Here is a 13,661-nt window from a genome sequence, read left to right as displayed (position 1 = left end):
CTGCCCCAAATCATGACATAGGCAAGGTCTGGCATCTACTCCCCTCATCCATACACCACCCATCTTTTCTGTACATCATTTGAGCCTTGACAGTGTCTCTTTATCCTACTTCTACTGTCCTACCTCTGTACTTCCTTTCTGTCATTTTTTTTTCAACGTTCTTGAGTAAGGACTAGATAAATGCCTTTACACTAAGATTTAAGCATAACAACATAACAGAATACTAATAATGTCTAACATTAGTGAGTATTTACCATGTACCAGGCCTTTTGACAAATATATACAGTAAATCATCTCAACAACCCTACATTCTAAGCTGTATTTTTATCATTCCAAATTTGTAGACGAGGAAGTTGAGACTAGGAATGTTTACACACCATAACCAAAATCACACAAAGTAAGCAGAAGAATTAGGACTGGAACCCAAGAGAACCTGATTCTAGGAACTTTCTTTTTAACTTATACTATATTATAAATAACAGTTAAGTCTTAAGAGAGTTCTGGAAAATGTAATTTATTTAAGGAGAGAAAATTTTAAGTCAGTTGAAGGAATATCTAATTTTGGAGATTTGAGCTGAAACTAATCATGGTAGAGACATTTCAGATGTTCACAGAGGTGTGGTGATTTGGGGTGGGTGAGGAGGAGACTTTTGAAATCATAACATGGCTGTTGCTCACTTCGCCTTGAAACTAGGCTGTGAAAGCGACCTCAAAGAGGGCTGTCTCAGGAGGTATCTTCATTGAGGAATTGCTTGGACAGTGGCTTGTCTAAGGGGCCAGGGATTGCTACAAGGACTTGTAGTCTGGCCTGTATCCACACAGAGTGGCTAAGTTATCAGAGCCTGATCTGAGCTTCCCAGGTTTGTTTGACTACCTTACTGCCCTACTGGCAAAGGGTTTGCATCATCAGGATCACTAGACCGAAACCTCTGGGCACCACTGAGCTACAGTTATGCTGTTTTCCCAGAGCCCAAGTGAATTCTACAAAGGAAATGCTGGTATTAAACCAGAAGGTTGCCTGTGGTAGTAACTGGTCAAAGATGAGGAAGTTCTGAGTTACAGTGATCAAATGGGCTTAAAGGGAAATGAGAAAGTTGAAAGATGTTTGGAAGGAAGAGTAGTAGCAATTGGTCAACAATTTTATTCATCGTATAACAGGTAGTAATCTGGGTCTCAAAATCTGTCCTGATTCAATTGGTCTGGAACAGGGTCTAGGAATTTGAACTTATTTAAAACACCACAAGGTAATTTTGGTCAGTGAATCTTTAACTGATTTTGAAGCTGGAGACAAACATCAAAAATATGTCCAAGGACATCAGCCTTTGAATCCAAGAAGAATACTCATTGTCACTGACGGAAACGGCTGAGCCAGTGGACATAGGGAAAAGAAACATGAGTTTTGGAACAGTCATGCAGTGATGATATATTGATAAAGTACCCTACAGTCAGTAGGAAATAAGGAGCAGATAAATTTTATTGTCTCTTCCATGCTTAAAATTCCGCATAGTTCCTTTTTGTCTATGGGATAAAATCTCGTTCTTCAATGTAGCGTTTGAATGTCTCCAGAGTGGGTCCATCTGCCTGCCCATCACATCCCTCATCATTCCTATAATGAAACCTGCATGGCAGACACAGTAGTCTCCTCACTGACCCTAAACCAGCCATGTACTTTTCCATCCCCACAATCTTGGCTTATCATAGTTGACCTTCCTGATACTTTCTCCTCTCTGAGATGTCCATATGTGAATCCTGTTCATCCTTCAAGACCAACTCAATCTCCTTTCATCTCCTTTGCCAGCAACAACATGACTCTCTTTCCTAATTCTGGGTCTATTCACTCACTTGGCCTGAAAATCATTATTTAACCTTGAATGTATATATTCATTTCTTTCTAAACTATATTATAATGCTGAGGATAGACACCTTAGATTAATTCTACTTTTCATCCATTACAAAATCTAGTATAATGGTAGTTTGTAAATATTTGAGGGCAGGATTGCATAGAGGCATTAATTGAAGCCATGAATTTGTCAATTAATTTGTGAGAAAATGAACGGGATCGGGACAGCAACAAGTGACACGAGGAGAAGCTCGATAAATAAATACTCAGAGGTTTGGAGGCAGAACCAGGCGGGAGCAGCACATTAGCAGCCCAGGAAAGAAAAATGTTTGAGGAGAGATTGGCTCTCAGTCTTTATTGATTCAGAAGTTGAAGCAGATGTGCATGAGAACATATGTTATTTTTATAGTAAAATAGAGGATGTACAAACTTTACATAGCAGATTGTATATAAAGGAACTCACTCTTCCATTCAGATTTGAAGAAATATTTATTGAGTGCTTACTATATGCCAGACACTACGCGTAGTATCTAGTAATATTATAAACAGCTTTCTTCCTAACTTCTGAAGCGGACATCATTGCAGGCAATCTCCATGCCCCTTGGTGCCATTCGCAGACCATGAGTTATGTTATTTCCCATTGCATTAAGGAGCACATGGCATTTGTTTTCATGGAAATCTAACTAAGCACAGATGTCTGATTGTGGCTTCTCGCCTAGGGATTTAACTACAAAACAGGGGCTACTTTTTTTCTCATCTCCCACATGTTTTGATTATACGCTTGAGTATTGGGATTCTGTTTAAAATGATGGCTTAAAACAATCCTAATGACAAGAAATGAGAGTCTGATTTCTAATCCACGACTGATGGTACATTGTACAAATATTTGTTGATGCAAAACCAGCAGATTTTCTCTCGTGTAGGTTCGAGGATCTTCACTAATAGAGACAACCACTTCTGTTTTGAATCACATATGGATGTTTTCAGATCCTGCTTCTTATTTCCTACCTGAGACTATACTGAGAAGAAAAGATTTATGTTTTGCCAGTCTGGTGACTGCAAATTCATGTCTTCCTGTAGTCTCCATTTGGTTCTGAGGCATATTATGAGACTTGGCAAATTCACTTGAATGGATCTCATTTGTTACTTTCAGGTCGATAAGCATCTTAAGCATTCTAGCGCCTGCGACACTCTCTTTGTCATATCCCATAACTTCTTACCAGGGCTCTCCCTGGAGAAGAGTTAACCAAAAGAAATGTAATCCTTTACGTCTTATATAGGACATATTTGAGTGAAAAAACCCAAACTGAAAATGAACCCATTTTGATGATCAGGCATTTTTTTAAAAATACTAAAAATATATTAGTCAAATTTTTAAAATTGACTTCATTAGCTTCTTGAAATTGCATGCACATTAATAGGAATTTTATTATTAATTCTTCTAATTTGTTTATACCAGGCTCTGAAAGGGGTCTTATTATTTTCTTGAGTCTAGCTACGCATTGATGAGACTCATTAAGCATAATTGAATCTGGCAATTTATCACCCAGATTAAAAGCCCTTTCCATATAACCTCCATTTACCCTTTATATTTAGAGGCATCTCCTTGCCATCAATCAAGGGCTTGGTGTAAATTTCCCAGATTTCTCAGTAACAGAATCTCTGCGTATAGCTAGGCATGTCCTTCCTGTCCCGCACTGCCCTTCCTCCTGCCCACATTTACAAGAATACTCTATTCTCTTTTATTCAAGCGAAGTTGTAAAAAGTCCACAGTGTTAAGTTGTTTGAATAAGTGCAATCTTGCCTTTTCTATCATTTCTTTCCCGAGCCTTTTCTGGTCATATTTCTTCACTTGAGCCCTGTTCTTCAGGGAACTATCAGAAATCAATGCCCTTTACAAATGCTAAACGTCTCTTTCTTGTTATGAATGGAACATTAGCCACCTAAGGTCTCCTGTCTTCCCCCATCGTGACTAATAGGATTGTAATTTCATCAAGGTCTCCGATGACATCAAAAACCATACCAGTGAACCGTTAAGTGGATTTGGATGTCACCTGATCTCTGCAATGAAATTCAAAGCACTGTCTATTTAAAGATTCAGAGGCAATGGGGTCCCAGCTAAACCTGCCACTCTGACCCAAACAAGGTATGCCTGATGGAGCAGATGGGATGAAGATGATGAATCATTTCTTAAAAAACACTTCAAACAAAATGCAGAAGACGTAGGCAGACACAGGAAACAGACACAACTGCTTGAATTTTAGTCCATCCTCTACAGTTATAATCTCTCTTTTCTCTTTTACAAATAAATCAAAAGAAAACGTTTGAATACTGTTGAAGCCCCATGAGGTCCTGTTCGAACACGCAAAGAAAGTGCTATTGATCTAGTGTTCATATTTTGAGGATTTTTGCTTGTTTTTTTTAATTGTTGTTTTCGTTTAATTGGTATTGACTTGTCTATCTTCCTTATTTTCAGCCTAGCCCTGCATTTGTGGGAGCTGCATGAAATGAGAACAGTATGATTTAAGCTTCAGAACAGAATCAAACTATATTGCAAATTGGAAGTTTGAACCTGGCCCCTTGGCCTCAGTGCTTGAATCTACAAAGCTAAATAGTTATAGTATAATTTTAATGAACAGGAACACAATGTTTTCTTGATTCTTTGCTCTCCCTTCTGAGATGGTGAGCCTCAATAAACCATCTGTATCTGTCAAAGGATCACTGTTTTCAGAGACATTCATTCAAAACTTGGATCTTTGTGACTCAGCTTTTTACTTCCACTCCTAATTCTGATCCTTTGTCACTTTACATGGCTCGTCATCACTTCCATAGCCCTGTGCTTGGCCTCTTGGACTCCAGTCTCCCCTTGTCTACCCGTCCTACACACTCATACCATTTAAGTGGCTTTTGTCACTTGGTCTCCTTCATGAAAGTTGCCTATGGCTCCTATTTCTTTCCACATCAAATCTAAACCACCCTTTTCTTGGCTTTTGAAGCCTTTCATGATCTGGCCCCATTCCACCTGTCCCGTCCCATTCCCCCATTCCCCAGCACATATAAAGTCTTATCTCTACTGTCAATTGTCAGTCATGCTGTCTGGATATGTCCTTGTGGAAATATCTTCCCTGATCTTAGCCTTTTGAAAGCATTTCCATCTTTACCCATGAAGCCTTCTCTGGTACTTCTAAAGTCTTATCTTCTGCTGCTCTGGATTCATAGGGATTTGTGATATGTGTGGTGTAATGTTATATTTCATTGTCTTTCATTTGAGATTTATATGTGCCCCCCACCTTCCAAAAGGATTTGCAGCAGTTACTTAAGTAGATAGCATCTTGTAATGTTTAATCATTGCTTCCTATCTATGTTACTTATCTCCACTCAGTCGTTAGCTCTGCCAAGACAGGGACCATACCTCATGCTTCATTTTGAAATGTAGCATGGAAAAATGGAGAGGACACAGCGCTAGGAGTCAAAGGACATGGGTCCAAATATAATTTTGCTACGAATTAACAATGTGACCTTAGGGTGAATTACTTGAGTCCTGAGGGACTAAATTATATATAAAATGCTAATAATTGCATTTTTCACCAAAAGTAAAGAGCTTTTCTTTTTCTGTTCACAAAAATAATACTTTCTCATTATAAAAAAAATCGAAATAATACAGAAACAAAGAAGAAATTAAAAATCAACTGAATTTGTACTACCCTGAGATAAACACTATTAACATTTTGGAATTTATCATTTCACATAGAGTTTTTTTAATCCATGTGCACACATGAGTAAGAGATCTGTCTATCTACCTATCTATCCATCTATCTATCTATCTATCTATCTAATAATGGGAAAAATACTTATTTCTTGGCAGCCTTTCCCACTTAATATAAGGTAGACGTATTTTCACTTCCCCAAATTATTATGGCATTGTATGGATAGTAAGTTATACGTAGTCCCTTCTTAAAAACGTATTTTAGAGAATGACGTAGGAATAGACATACATACTGATTGCTGAAAGGGATATATAATCCCCAATTTATCATCTTTGATGACCTATTTCTACCTGTTGTACAGAATCTTTCCATTTCCTCTTTGCCTTCCTAATGGGATCTCCATTTGCCTGGCTTCAGTTCAGTGGGCATTTGATTTCGCTGAGGTCTCCACTTCCAGCTCCTCATGAATCCGGCTTTGTCTCCATCACACAGCGCACAGTCGCTGAGCCATAATCCCAATGTCCATAAAGCTCTAAAAGTCAAAAGGTTTTTTTCTTTTTTTTTAAAGGTTTGGCCCAACTCAGTTGGCAGAAAAATCTGATGTAAATTGGTGTCAGGCAACTTATGGCTTTTATTTAATTCATTTAGTGTAAGCATTTATATGTTTTACTTTAGAAATATGAATGTATTTGACTATGAATTGCCACTCGAAGTCCTTCAGGTACATCATAGAATATGCGTTCTCTATTAATTATCTAGTAAATACAAAATATTCTGAATTTCAAAATGCATGGTACAAAGGGCTTTGGATAAGAGATTGTAGCCCTGTTGTAAACTTATAAGAGCTACAGTCCCTGTGACTAAAATCAGAACATTTGGGGCCTGCCTGGTGGCATAGTCGTTAACTTTTTGTACTCAACTTCCTCAGCCTAGGGTTCGCAGGTTTGGATCCCGGGTGTGGACCCTAGCACTGCTCGTCAAGCCATGCTGTGGCTGTGTCCCACATAAAATAGAGGAAGATGGCACCGATGTTAGCTCAGCGACCATCTTCCTTGGGCAAAAAGAGGAAGATTGGCTTTAGATGTTAGCTCAGGGCTGATCTTCTGCTCAAAGATAAATAAATAAATAAAATCAGCACCTTGTTTTTCTGGTTTATACTCATTTAAAAAAAATAAGAGTGTTGGGCATTACAGCAGTGTTTTTCAAACTTGTATTTTCTTTTAGGGCTTCAGAATACAGCTGCAAACAAAATCTTACCTAGGAAACCAACCTGTGGCTGAGGTAAAAGTCAAGTCCCTCTGCCTTGATGGGGAGCAAGCCTGTGCTCGGGTCTGCTGCATCCCTTCTCCACCCACCCACTGTCCCCTCTGCTCTGGTTTGGGGAAACAGCTGCAGTAAAAAGCCACAATTTCTTATGCCCCAGGATACCAAGGAAGGCAGGGCTGCAGCTCAGTGACCGGGCCACATCATTCAGGGAGTGCCACCTTTCCATGGAGGGGAAGAGTTTTGTTGTTGATGTTTCTGCTGTTATTTTGTTCAAATTTTTTCTGTCTGGTCAAATGAGCAAAAGCCGGCATTTAGCATATGAGAAGAATTGCAAAGAGATTTCATGGAAGCCCAGGTTATTTCAAGGTTGAATGTATGGGAGTTGAGGATCACTTGACTTGAAATTTATTAAGCAATCCCTATTTGGGGCATTTATGTCTTTTTTATATAATAAATAAAGCCGTGATGCACATATATTATTGTGTATTTGTATTACCATTTCCTTATGATAAATTCTGAGAGTAGGAGTGTTGCAAATGCACTTTAAAACTTTTATACATAGTAGTAAATTGTCCTCCAGAAAGATCATATCAATTTACACCCTATATGACCCTTTAAAATCTCTTCAAGTCTTAATTTTAGGAGACATTGAATCAATAAGTGTTTAATAAAGCTTCCTTACTGTTTTAGTTAAATTTTTGGCATACTATAATTTTTTTAAGTGTCATATGATTTTAATAAGCACTGGAAAAGGAAGGCTCATAAAACAGATGTTTCTTGCCGCCAGTACTTAATTAAAATATTTAAGATTTTAATCACCAATTTTTGTTTTAATTCTCAAATTTCTGACTTTATCTTCTTTGCTCTTTTACTATTGATACAAGTTTATAAAGAAGGGTTCTCAGAATGGAAATTGTTACTTAAAATGGTTATCAAAAATTACAAAAACTGAACTATAAAAAAAAATTTGTCCACTAAACTATTTTTTTCTACTTCTGCAGGTTTTTCATTTTTAAGATGAGCCACTCTTTTTTCCTTCTATTCCTTTATTATGTGTTTTAAATGTATGCTATCAGAAAAGTGTCTATAACTGAAATAATAAGAGCATATTGTTGAATAAGGCATTTTCTGTAGAAATCTTGATGATGGACATCTTACAGGAGTACTAGAGTGCCAGCGAGGGGCACCTCTGTGACTTTAATTATTGAAGGCTTTTTCCCTCACAATGACTGAATCATAGAGTGAACACATTTCAAACTGAATGAAGCTATAGTTTTCAGACAGTATAAATCTAACAAGAAAAGTGAGGGAAACAATGATGAAATCCAGGAAAACCAGAAATCTGATCAATAAATAACAACAGAGTCTCCTTAGGCCTCCGTAATTATGCCTGTGTGAGGAGAGAGACGGTCTTCGACATCTTCACAGCAAGCTCTTTCTTCCTTCAGCTGCAGTTTTGAATTTGGCTATGTGGTGAACAAGATGTGAGAAAATAAACTCCCCTGGCTTTCAGGGTCTTATGTCTTTCAATCAAAATGATAGAATCAAGCCATATATTTTTTATTGTTTTGTCAAGTATAATGGTTGAATTCTGGAAAAATCTTTCTCCTAGTGTCCATCATTCAAGAAGCCTGGCTCACAGGTGGGGCAGGCAACCAGGGGCTAGCCTGACACATAGTAGGCACTGAGTGAGTATTTGGAGCATGATCCGAGCTAATCTTGTCTTTTGGGGTTCAGATACACACATTGTGTCCAGTTCTGTCAGTCAACATGCTTCATCAACTAGTCGGAATACAGTGAGCAACAGGAAGTAAACTTGGGGTGCTCATAGCCTCTGTCACCCCAGTGCTCATTCCAGTAATCTAGCCATTGGAGAGAAAGGTAGAACCGATACTACTTTTGCTTGTGGTTCTCAACAATTTCTTAATATAGTTGGAACTCTCATGAGATTTTGTGTGCATTTGCATGCACATGTGTGTATTAATAACTAGGCTACATGTCAGCTTACTGAGACTGTATTCCGTTAAAACAAATAATAAAACATACCAATGTTGGGAACCCCCTGGTATGATACAGAGGACACAGCATCATTTCTGGGATGTTCTGGCCAAAAATAAATAGCCTTAGTCCAATCATGAGGGAAAAAACATCAGACAAACCTAAATTGAGAGATATTTGACAAAATAACTAATCACTATTCTTCCAAAGTGTCAAGAACATGAAGGCCAGGGAAAGGCCGAGGAGCTGTTACTGACTGGGGGAGACTGAGGAGAGATGACAACTAAATGTAAAGTGGGATCCGAGACAGGATCTTGGCACGGAAAAGGATATTAGTGGGAAAACTGAAGTTCCAGTAAGATCTTTAGTTTAGTTAATGGTATTGTACCAATGTTAATTTCCTGGTTCGCACCATTGTGCTATATTTATATAACACGTTAACTTTAGGGGAAGCTGTGTGAGGAATATAATGGGAATTCTACACTACTTTTGTAATTTTTCTTTGTCTAAAATTACCTCAGTGTAAAACATTTTCAAAAAACATATTTTGGGGGCCAGCCTGGTGGCACAGCGGTTAAGTTAGGACATTCTGCTTCGGTGGCCTGGGATTCGCCGGTTTGGATCCCAGGCGCAGACATGGCACTACTTGTCAAGCCATGCTGTGACAGGCGTCCCACATATAAAGTAGAGGAAGATGGGCACGGATGTTAGCTCAGGACCAGTCTTCCTCAGCAAAAAGAGGAGGATTGGCAGCAGTTAGCTCAGGGCTGATCTTCCCCAAGAAAATAAATAAATAAATAAAAATAAATAAAAACATATTTTTCATAGGGACTGCTATTAGGTTCCTTCAGATAGTTCAGTTAATTTTAAGTCATTCTAATCAGATTTTACATTTATCCTTAATAAACTTAGGCTTGTTCATGTAAATCAGTTGTCCCAGCATATGATGGTCAGATCAGAGTCAGGAAAACAAGGTTTTAAATTTCAGCTCTGCTGCTTACCAGATGTGTGACTGTGGGAAGTTACTTAGCTTCTCTGGCACTCTATGTTCTTATCTATAAATCTGGAATAATGATGATGATACTAACACTTACTTCATGAAGCATTTGAGAGGATTAACTGAAATAGCATTTAATAAGCACTTAGCACAGTGGCTAGGACATGGCAAGCGCTTTATAAATATTAGTTGTTGCTCTTGATATTGTTATTGTTTAAATCTCTTTTCCTTTACTCAGCAGTAAAATGTAAATAATGTCCCAAGTCTGTTGCAAGGATAAGATGAGCTGCTGTGTCTAAAACTCTTTATGCCCCTGGACATAGTTAGCACTAAGTAAGATGTGGTTACCACCATCATCCATCCATCCATCCATCCATCCATCCATCCATTCATCTAAAAGTCAATTCAGTATTTTTGAAAGTCTCCTGTGTACCAGATATTGGCATGCCTTTAATGTGAAAAGCACTGCTATTAATCTTTGAACAGGAAGAGTGATTATAATAAGATATGCTTTCTATGCATATAGCACATTACAATCCATAAAGAGCTTTCCCATACATTATTTCATTAGATACCTTCTGATGCGTTTGCTATAGTTATCAATTTCTGTTAAGGTGGATGATGAAAATGAATATCAGAAAGAATATATTCTAGCTTATGTGACTAGTCAGGGAGTTGACGAACTTTTTCTGTCAAGGGCCCAGTAGTAAATTCTTTAGCTTTGTGGGCCAGATGGTCTCTGTGGCAGCTCTTCACCTCTGCCGCTGAAGCACGAAAGCCGCCATAGACAGTGGGGAAACAGATGTGAGTGACTGTTCCAGTAAAACTTGATTTACGAAAACGGGTAGTGGGCTGCATTTGTGGACTCCGGACTAATCAGTTGCAAAGCAGTTTCTCAACTGTAGATTTCTGACTCCAAGTCCAGGCATTTCATGATCCCCTGTTGCATCATGTCGGCACAATTGTTAGGCAGAGAACACCACAGTTTGCCTCTGCAATTTCACTTAACTAAAACGATCGTCTAATCCCTATTTCTATATCCTGCTTCTTGGTCATCAAGAAATATTTTATTAAACACTCAGTAGAAATCCGGATTCACTTTGCCTCTCAGTCTTGTCACCTTTTTCCAAAAAGATGTGAATGGGACTTGTTCTTAGGGCATCCCTGTAACTCCTAGTGACCATCGATTTCTAATTGTCATATACTCTCTTTTAAAACATTGCATTCTAGAAATGGTTCTTTCTTGGGGGCGGGGGGTGGTCAGCCTACAAACTGATTTGTAGCTTCTAAATCCAGCTTTTTCCTTTGATTTTGGAAAGAAAAATCTTTCTGAAATGTTCTTAAAAAACAAACCACATTTTCCTGCTTTTAATATGGGCCCCTCTCTGACTCATCCCGATTCCCCAAAGATTGCCAACAGTGCTTCCACGGTCCCATCTGAGGTCCTTTCATTACCCAGAGTGTAATTTATTGTTGAGACTTGGATTTATGCAAAGCTGTTTGCTAATCTTCCTTGGGATCTCTCCACTAATTTTGGGCTTCATGTTTTCCTCTTCTTTTCAACCTGGAGTTCATCTGCCTTGATAGGAAAGGTGGAAGCAATATAGGAATTGAATGATTGGCTTTCTCCGTCGCTTCTAGCAGCATTACATCATCTGTGTCAAGCAATAAGTCAGTCCCATCCTTGTTCTCATCTGACTCGAAACACAGTCTTAACCTAACACTCTTTGTAGATTTCATGAGGTTTTTTTAAGCCATGGCTTACCCTGGACTTTTCGACACTGTTTTTACAGATTTATGTTTCTCTTTCTTCCTTGGTTATTTGTCCTTCCTTCTACACACACTAAAGCTTATTATTCTCATTTAGTTATAGAACCAAAATAAATTTACAAATTAAAAACTGTGAAAGCAATAAAATTCAAATATATGACATGAATTTAATATGGTAGATAGTGCTGTTTTGCTGAAACCTTTGCTAGACTTGGAACTTGTATGTGGTCTTCTATGGTCTTTCCACTAAGAGTAGGTTCTTTTTATTTTATTGAAGTCACTTTGGTTTATAAGATTATATAAGTTTCAGGTGTACATTATTATATTTTGACTTCTGTATAGACCACGTTGTGTTCACCAACAAAAGTCTAGTTGTCATCCGTCAAGGTATACATGTGCCTCTTTACCCCTTTCGCCCTCCCCACACTCCCTTCCGCTCTGGTAACCACCAATCTGTTCTCTATTTGTTTGTTTATCTTCCATATATGAGTGAAGTCATACGGCAATCATCTTTCTCCATCTGACTTATTTCAAAGAGTAGGTTCTGTTGAGTTTGGCTGCCGTGTACAGTTTTGTAATGGATGATGGCCCAATGGTCTTTCCAATTTTCACCCTTCAAGCTACACAGTGGTTGTTAGTTTAATGTGTGAGTATATTATCTTTGCCTTTATTTGTTACATGCATATGCCATTTATCCATTAAGTCTACCTCTGTTCTCTTTTTATTAGCTTTTAACAGGAACATCATAAACAAAAGTGCCAAAAGACACTGGACCACATGGCAGTATTTAGTCAGAAGTTATTTATGAATACATTCACAATATTCACTTTTTTAGCCATGCTTTTTTTTGTTTTTTGATGAGGAAGATTGTCTGTGAGCTAACATCTGTTGCCAATCTTCCTCCTTTTTTTTTTTCTCCCCAAAGCCCTAGTACATAGTTGTATATCCTAGTTGTAAGTCATTCCAGTTCTTCTACATGGGATCCTGCCACAGCATGGCTTGATTAGAGGTGTATAGGTCCAGGCCCAGGATCTGAACCAGCAAACCCCGGGCTGCTGAAGTGGAGCACGTGAAATTAACCACTCCACCATGGAGCCAGCCCATTAATATTCATTTTTATGCCACTAAAATGAGATAAACAATTTAAAGATATTTATTGAGATTTTGTGGATCCATAAAAATATGACCCTGGATACTGACGAAATCCCTGAATCTATATTTGCAGTTCTGCTTAAGGACTGTTGACTGAGACAACCAAACCTTTTTGACTTTTTCTAAACATTCAGCTGTTTACTCCCCAAACTATCCTCCCTCTCCTTCTGGCTAATCTTGAACTGGACATGACTACCTAGGTTCTCAAATTCTTTAGTTTTCTATGCAGAATTTCAATGCCACAGGAGAGCTCACTGCAAGTTTCTCTTCTTTGATCACGGCTCCCAAAAAAAGTTAAAAGCAGGATGCATTCGTTGGTTGTGTGGTGGGTGAGGCCCTCCCTCTCATCTCAGACACATGCTCCAAGAAGAGACCCAGACTCCTGCTTAGCCATATGATAGGAGCCCTGGCTGCCTCTGAAGAGCTCAGCAAGAAGTCTCCAGTCACCAGAGTGAGTCCTTGCCTCCTGTTTGAGGATAGCCATTGCTATCTCACACCTACCATGTGTGAGATGGTTACGAATTCTCCCTCTGAGCGGGTACTGTCTTTTTTTCATAAGAAGACCCTCAAACCATATATTGGTTCCAGTTCCTTCCCAGCTCTAATTTGATTTGATCTTCCACTTGCCAGCCTTTTAAAGTTGGTTTTATTTTCCAATCACATCCTTCTAAAAGTTTTCTCCTATTTTCCTCTATGAATGATCTTCTATTGTTTCTGGAAACATTTCTCCCTTCTAACCAATTGGAGTATAGAAAACAATCCCCTAAGGTTCCCCACCTGCTCCTGTCCTTGTCAGACACTAACTGGCACGTCCACTGTGGACAATTCTCAACTCGGGGAGGAAGGCACTTCACTGCATTACCATCAGGACGATGAAAGGACTCCCTCGCTGTCCAGACTTACCCTATACTTGGCTGGACTGGAGTCCTTT

General features: G+C 38.6%; 1 protein-coding gene across 14 annotated transcripts in view; it reads left to right on the top strand.

The window, feature by feature from the left end:
* NCKAP5 (NCK associated protein 5) overlaps positions 1–13,661 on the top strand; it is a 918,003-nt gene that overhangs the window by 267,794 nt on the left and 636,548 nt on the right. For 6 of the 14 annotated variants that reach the window (XM_023622814.2, XM_070241815.1, XM_023622816.2 and 3 more), the window contains exon 3: positions 6,772–6,828. The exons of the other annotated variants lie outside the window; for them this stretch is intronic. In XM_023622814.2, coding sequence (XP_023478582.2) covers positions 6,772–6,828 — 57 coding nt within the window. The remainder of the gene's footprint in view (positions 1–6,771; positions 6,829–13,661) is intronic. 14 annotated transcript variants of the gene reach the window in all.

The sequence above is a fragment of the Equus caballus genome, chromosome 18 (assembly GCF_041296265.1).
Source record: "Equus caballus isolate H_3958 breed thoroughbred chromosome 18, TB-T2T, whole genome shotgun sequence".
Classification (NCBI taxonomy): domain Eukaryota; kingdom Metazoa; phylum Chordata; class Mammalia; order Perissodactyla; family Equidae; genus Equus; species Equus caballus.
This window is presented reverse-complemented; position numbering and strand designations above follow the sequence as displayed.